This window comes from Haematobia irritans, chromosome 3 (genome assembly GCF_050003625.1).
Source record: "Haematobia irritans isolate KBUSLIRL chromosome 3, ASM5000362v1, whole genome shotgun sequence".
Classification (NCBI taxonomy): domain Eukaryota; kingdom Metazoa; phylum Arthropoda; class Insecta; order Diptera; family Muscidae; genus Haematobia; species Haematobia irritans.
The window spans coordinates 26,589,059-26,595,815 of record NC_134399.1 but is presented as its reverse complement, the minus strand read 5'-3'; the positions used below and the strand labels follow the sequence as shown (position 1 = coordinate 26,595,815).

General features: G+C 35.9%; 1 protein-coding gene across 1 annotated transcript; it reads left to right on the top strand.

The window, feature by feature from the left end:
- The first annotated feature begins 270 nt into the window (after positions 1-270).
- LOC142230803 (uncharacterized) lies at positions 271-3,186 on the top strand. Its single transcript, XM_075301428.1, has 2 exons — positions 271-1,556; positions 1,881-3,186. The coding sequence occupies exons 1-2, from the start codon at positions 271-273 to the stop codon at positions 3,184-3,186; spliced, it is 2,592 nt and encodes an 863-aa protein (XP_075157543.1).
- Positions 3,187-6,757: the final 3,571 nt, after the last annotated feature.

Here is a 6,757-nt window from a genome sequence, read left to right as displayed (position 1 = left end):
TTTAGGTCTTTAATAAGACACATTTTACAGTTCAAAATTTAATATAGTACAATGTAATGTTCAACATTTTTTCGGAATCTTCCGAACATATCTGGAATATATGTAAAAAAAAAAAAAAACAAAAAAAAAAAACTTTGGTCGAAGCAGGGATCGAACCCACGACCCTTGGCATGCAAGTCAGACGTAGCAACCACTGCTCCACGGTGCCAAACTAACTGTTTGTTTCTGTTAAATAAACTTTGTTTATTCGGTTCGTGGGCGCCGCAAGCTATGTTACTTAAAGGACCTGATTTGGTGACTCCTTTATTAACTGTTCTGCATGGCTTTCGAATTGGAAAAATTGCAATTTCAGGAGACATAAAAGAAATGTTCCATCAGGTTCTAATTCGTAAAGAGGATCAAGGCGCTCAAAGATTTTTTTGGCGAAATGCTGAAAACAGGAACCCTGATATATATGTTATGCAAGTTATGACTTTCGGAGCGGCATGTTCTCCAAGTTCTGCCCAATATGTTAAGAATACGAATGCTATGGATTTCAGCGTCCATTTCCCAAGAGCCGTTGATTCTATTTTGAACCACAACTACGTCGACGACCTATTGGATAGTGCAAGTAACGAAAGTGAAGCAATATCTCTGGCAAAGGAAGTATCATTTATACATGGAGAAGGTGGTTTTTTCATAAGAAACTGGAAGTCAAACTCTAAGTTTGTTCTAGAAAATCTAGGTGAATTAGAAGAAAAAAATCATTATGTACCAATCGCCAATAGTATGATTGAAATGACTATAGAAAAAGTGTTAGGTATGTGGTGGTCCACATCGGATGATTGTTTTACATATAATTTGCAAATGAACCGAGTCAATCAAGCAATTCTAACTGGGATTAAACGACCCACCAAAAGGGATATGTTAAGAACATTAATGTCCATATTTGATCCATTAGGGTTCCTTTCAGCGTACGTAGTTTTTTTGAAAATATTGCTGCAGGAGGTATGGAGAACTACTGATGGGTGGACGGATGAGGTAAACGATGTGGTATATAACAAGTGGAGACGTTGGCTCGAATCACTTCCAGATATTGAAAATGTCAAGATCCCTCGTTGGCACTCAATAACGCCACAAAGTTCAGTTCAGTTACACGTTTTCGTGGATGCCAGTGAGCAAGCTTATGCAGCGGTGGCATATTATCGTGTGATAACTCAAAACAAAGTTACCGTTTCCTTGGTAAGTGCGAAGGTAAAAGTTGCTCCTAAACAGCCATTATCTATTCCACGCTTGGAGCTAATGGCAGCAGTGTTGGGAGTTCGTCTCGCAAATTCTATCTGTGATGTGCCGAACATGAAACTCGAAATGCGTTGTTTCTGGTCTGACTCACTCACAGTATTAAGTTGGCTTAATGCAGATCCAAAAAAATACAAACAATTTGTCATGCACCGTATTGGAGAAGTACTGGAAAACTCTAAACCGTTTGAATGGAGATATATACCTACGAAAAATAATGTTGCAGATGATGCAACAAAATGGAGCAATAATTACAAATTTGACATGAAACATCGTTGGTTTAGAGGTCCACCTTTTCTATATATGGATGAACTCAGTTGGCCTACGTAATTACATAAATTTAAGAATACTTCGGAAGAACTTCGACCCCACATCAATTTGATGCATATAAATGTCGCAGATAATAAAATAATTGAATTTGAAAGATTTTCTACTTGGAAAAGACTCACTTTAACTGTGGTATATGTGCTCAAATTCATACACAAGTTAAAAATGAAGATGCTTAAATCAAGAAACATTGAATACATTCTCCCTGAGCTATCAAAATTGCACTACATGGCCGAAAATAATATTTACCAGTCAATTCAACGTTAAAATTTCAGTGAAGAATATGCAATCTTACAACAATGTGGAAAAATACATAAGTCAAGTGTACTGTATAAATGTTCGCCGTTCTTGGATGAAAATTTGGTAATTCGATTGGGTGGAAGAATCGATTTAGCTCCTATTGCATCGGAAAATGCTAAACGACCTGTCATATTACCAAGGAGTAACTACTGTACTCAGCTAATAATAAAACATTTCCACACCAAATATCATCACATTCATCATGAAACCTGCTTGAACGAGCTACGACAACGTTTTTATATTCCAAGGCTACGGGTAGAATTGAAAAAGGTACGGAGAGAATGTCAGCATTGCAAAAATCAAAATGCCCTGCCTGTTGTACCTGAAATGTCCTCGCTACCAAGAGCCCGTCTTTCGGCATTTACTCGACCATTCTCGTTTGTCGGAGTTGACTATTTTGGACCCTTCTACGTTAAAGTCGGTAGACACCAAGAGAAACGGTGGGGAGTGATATTTACATGCCTTACAATAAGAGCGATACATATTGAAGTAGCTCATACTATGACAACGGATAGTTGTATAATGGTAATACAGAACTTCACAGCTCGTAGGGGCATACCAATTGAAATTTATTGCGATAATGGAACTAATTTAAAAGGAGCGGAGAAAGAGTTGCGAAATGCATTAAAACACGTAGATCACGAAAATATCGCTGATAAATTTACAACTTCTTCAACATCGTGGCATTTTAATCCCCCAGCATCGCCACACATGGGGGGGAGTTGGGAGCGTTTGATAAAATCTGTCAAAAAGATCCTTCATCAGATTTTGCCGCATTTTGTCTTTAAAGACGAAACATTATACAATGGATTATTGGAATGTGAGCGAGTTATAAATTCAAGGCCTCTAACCTACGTCGATTTAGAACAATCAAGTGATGAAGCTTTAACTCCCAACCATTTCCTTTTGGGTTCGTCGGATGGGTGTAAGCCCTTGGGCAAATTTTCACACGATGACTCATTACTTCGTAAGAACTGGAGAAAAATGCAGTATTTTGCCGACATGTTTTGGAAAAAATGGGTAAACGAATATCTTCCTACTATAACTAGACGGACAAAGTGGTTTGAAAAATGTAAACCTCTTGAAATAAATGATGTGGTTATAGTAGTTGATGCCAATCTACCACGAAATAGTTGGCCGAAAGGGATAGTCCAGACAGTATATAAATCAAAAGATGGAAATATCCGAAGTGCGGAAGTAGTAACAGAAGGTGGCATTATACATCGACCCGTTGCCAAATTAGCGAAACTGGATGTTAAGCGCTCTGCTCCAATTGGTTAAAACGATGTTTTAACGAGGGGGAGAATGTTGCCGACAAATACCTGTTTTACTATTTTCTTTATTCATCACTATACCATTGAAAAAAAAAATATTAGTTTATTTGAATTATTGAGTTTAACGTCAGTTGGAAAAAATATCAGATTGAGAAAACTATTAATTTTGAAGTTAATTTTACAAAATAAATAAATTTGAAGATTTACTCTCAAGAATAGTTACTTTTATTTCCAACACTATGCTATATAAATATAACTTATATGGATAATTATCTATTGATGACCATAACAGGTACATAGCTCAGTGGTTAGTGTGTTGGCTTACAAAGTGAATGGTCCGCGGTTCGATTCTCCGTCCAGGCGAAAGGTAAAAAAAAATTAAAAATTTATAAAATCGTATAATTTCTTCTACATTGTTGGTATTACAGGAAAAGGTGTTAAGAACTAAAAAACCTCGTTGATGTGAGGGAAAATGCAATTAGCAAGAAAACAATTTTTTTTGAGTTAGTCTTTATGAAATTGTTTTTACATCCTCGAAAAGAATAAACGTTTATCACAAAAAGTACATACTTTTCTTCCAAATACACTTCCTTACAGCGAAAAGCAAATGAGAAACGAACTTTGTTTGTCTAAAATTTCGTTTGGGAGGAAAGAATTATTTTTTTGCGTGTAGTAAAAAAAGAACTTACCGACGGTAAAACTGTCTTAAGGGGCCAAATCATGGTCATTTTTACTACCATTTAAAAGAAACAGACATGAGGTTTTATAAAATTGAACTGACTGGTATGAAAACATTTTGTAATATGTGCAAGTAAAAATTTCGTAAATGGCGCGAAAAACTGACCAAACTTTTGCAATTTTAAACTATATCAGAGTACACAACTTTAAGTAAAATTTTTAACTAATTTCAAGTAGTCGCATGAATTGCAAAAGAGTTCAAAATAATAATTACACTGTGACGCAAAATTCAACTTTTTTGTCTCCAAACAAAAAATCACTTATCCCATTCGAAAGTACTCGATGAGAGGAGAAAATTACTTTCTGGATTTTGCCAGATTGGTTGCCATTTGTCTTTTATGAGCCTCTAAAATTTTTCGCCAAATTCGATTTCGAACACTTTTTGGCAATTCATTCAATTCATTTTTGAGGTATTCAGTAAAGTTGTAGCTCTTGACTCGGCCAACAAAAAAGCTGATTACATTAAGACGGAAAATTTTCATCTTCATGCTCAAAACTTCAAAAATATCGATACTACTTTATCACCGATTTTTTCGGTTCTTCGACTACAGCTCCTGAACTGTTGAAAATTTTACCAAACAGTCGGTGGAATAAATGTAGCCTATAAAATTATGAACAACTTTGTAGTACATGTCAGTACAAATAAAATGTAAGAAAAATATAAAAAAAATCCTTGTTTGCCATTATAATATCAAACTACTGAATTTTGAATACTAAAAAGTCTGTTGGTTCTAAGAGAATATTATAAAACATGGACTGAATTACCTTTTATTGTTGTTTTTGCTTTTGTTGAATAAAATATTTCTTTAATTAAAAATGTCAGGAAAATAATCGACTTCGGCCGATTATTGCTTTTTTTGCCGAACATCGGCTTCGGCCAAAAAACTCGCTTCGGTCGAGCTTTAATAGTTCCCATATAAACCGATACCCATATTTGTCATATTTAGATTTAAATATTTGTCATATTTATACCCTAAACGACATAATTGCCAGGGTATATAATTTTTAACTGCCAAAAAATAGGCACATTTTAATATTGATTTTAGACCCCATAAAATATATACCGATCGACTCAAAATCACCACCTGAGTCGATCTAGCCCTTGGTGTCCGTCCGTCCATCCATGTATTTGGTGTTCGTAGGACTTCGGTCGCAATTCTTAATCGATTTTGATTAATTTTGGTAGAGATTTGGTAGATATTGAATTCGAAAAAAATCGGATCAAATTTAGATATAGCTCCCATATATATTTTTCGCCTGATTTCGACAAAATGGGATCACATGCCCTTCTTTTCTAACCGATCATCGTCAAATTGGGAGCCACCGTGGTGCAATGGTTAGCATGCCCGCCTTGCATTCACAAGGTCGTGGGTTCGATTCCTGCTTCGACCGAACACCAAAAAGTTTTTCAGCGGTGGATTATCCCACCTCAGTAATGCTGGTGACATTTCTGAGGGTTTCAAAGCTTCTCTAAGTGGTTTCACTGCAATGTGGAACGCCGTTCGGACTCGGCTATAAAAAGGAGGTCCCTTGTCATTGAGCTTAACATGGAATCGGGCAGCACTCAGTGATAAGAGAGAAGTTCACCAATGTGGTATCACAATGGACTGAATAGTCTAAGTGAGCTTGATACATCGGGCTGCCACCTAACCTAACCTATCGTCAAATTTGGCACAAAGTAATTTGCACGCAGAGAAGAAACATGATTGTCACAATCATATTCGAAGAGCAAAATAATATGATAGGAGCTGTTTTTGCGGCGACCATGTAACATTTTCACCTGCAACCATGTTGGCTCATTGAACATGGTTCTAAGAAAAATAAAATTGTCCTCATCTAAAATGTTATTATATTGATAAAAAAAAATTTGTTTCCATTAAAAGACAATGGTCAGAATATAAAATGTTATGGTATTCGTCAAAAATGTTTTTCTTCCAGTTAAAAGAACATGGTCACAACCTAAAAGGTTTTGATCTTTATGAAAAAACCTTTTTCGTCGTCGAGAAAAGGACGCCACTTGAGAAAAGGAAACACAAAATTAACTGTATTTATTTATAAACTAATTCATTGTTTATTTGTATTTATAATGTTGTGCAAGCAAACATCATATATTTTTAAACTCTCTATTTTGGTTCAATTTCAACAATAAGTAATCATTCCATATTTACTTCCTGCCCATCAAATGTACCAACGCAGACATCATGTAACTGCAAATAAAAATAAATTATACCATATATCAAAAAGCAGAACAAAAAACAGGTACATTTTTATACCCTCCACCATAGGATGGGGGTATATTAACTTTGTCATTCCGTTCGTAACACATCGAAATATTGCTCTAAGACCGCATAAATTATATATATTCTGGGTCGTGGTGAAATTTTGAGTCGATCTGAGCATATCCGTCCGTCCGTCCATCAGTCACGCTAACTTCCGAACGAAACAAGCTATCGACTTGAAACTTGGCACAAGTAGTTGTTATTGATGTAGGTCGGATGGTATTGCAAATGGGCCATATCGGTCTACTTTTACGTATAGCCCCCATATAAACGGACCCCCAAATTTGGCTTGCGATTGTTCTAAGAGAAGCAAATTTCATCCGATCCGGCTGAAATTTGGTACATGATGTTAGTATATGGTCTCTAACAACCATCCAAAAATTGGTCCATATCGGTCCACTTTTACGTATAGCCCCCATATAAACGGACCCCCAAATTTGGCTTGCGATTGCTTTAAGAGAAGCAAATTTCATCCGATCCCGCTGAAATTTGGTACATAGTGTTAGTATATGGTTTCTAACAACCATGCAAAAATTGGTCCATATCGGTCCATAATTATAT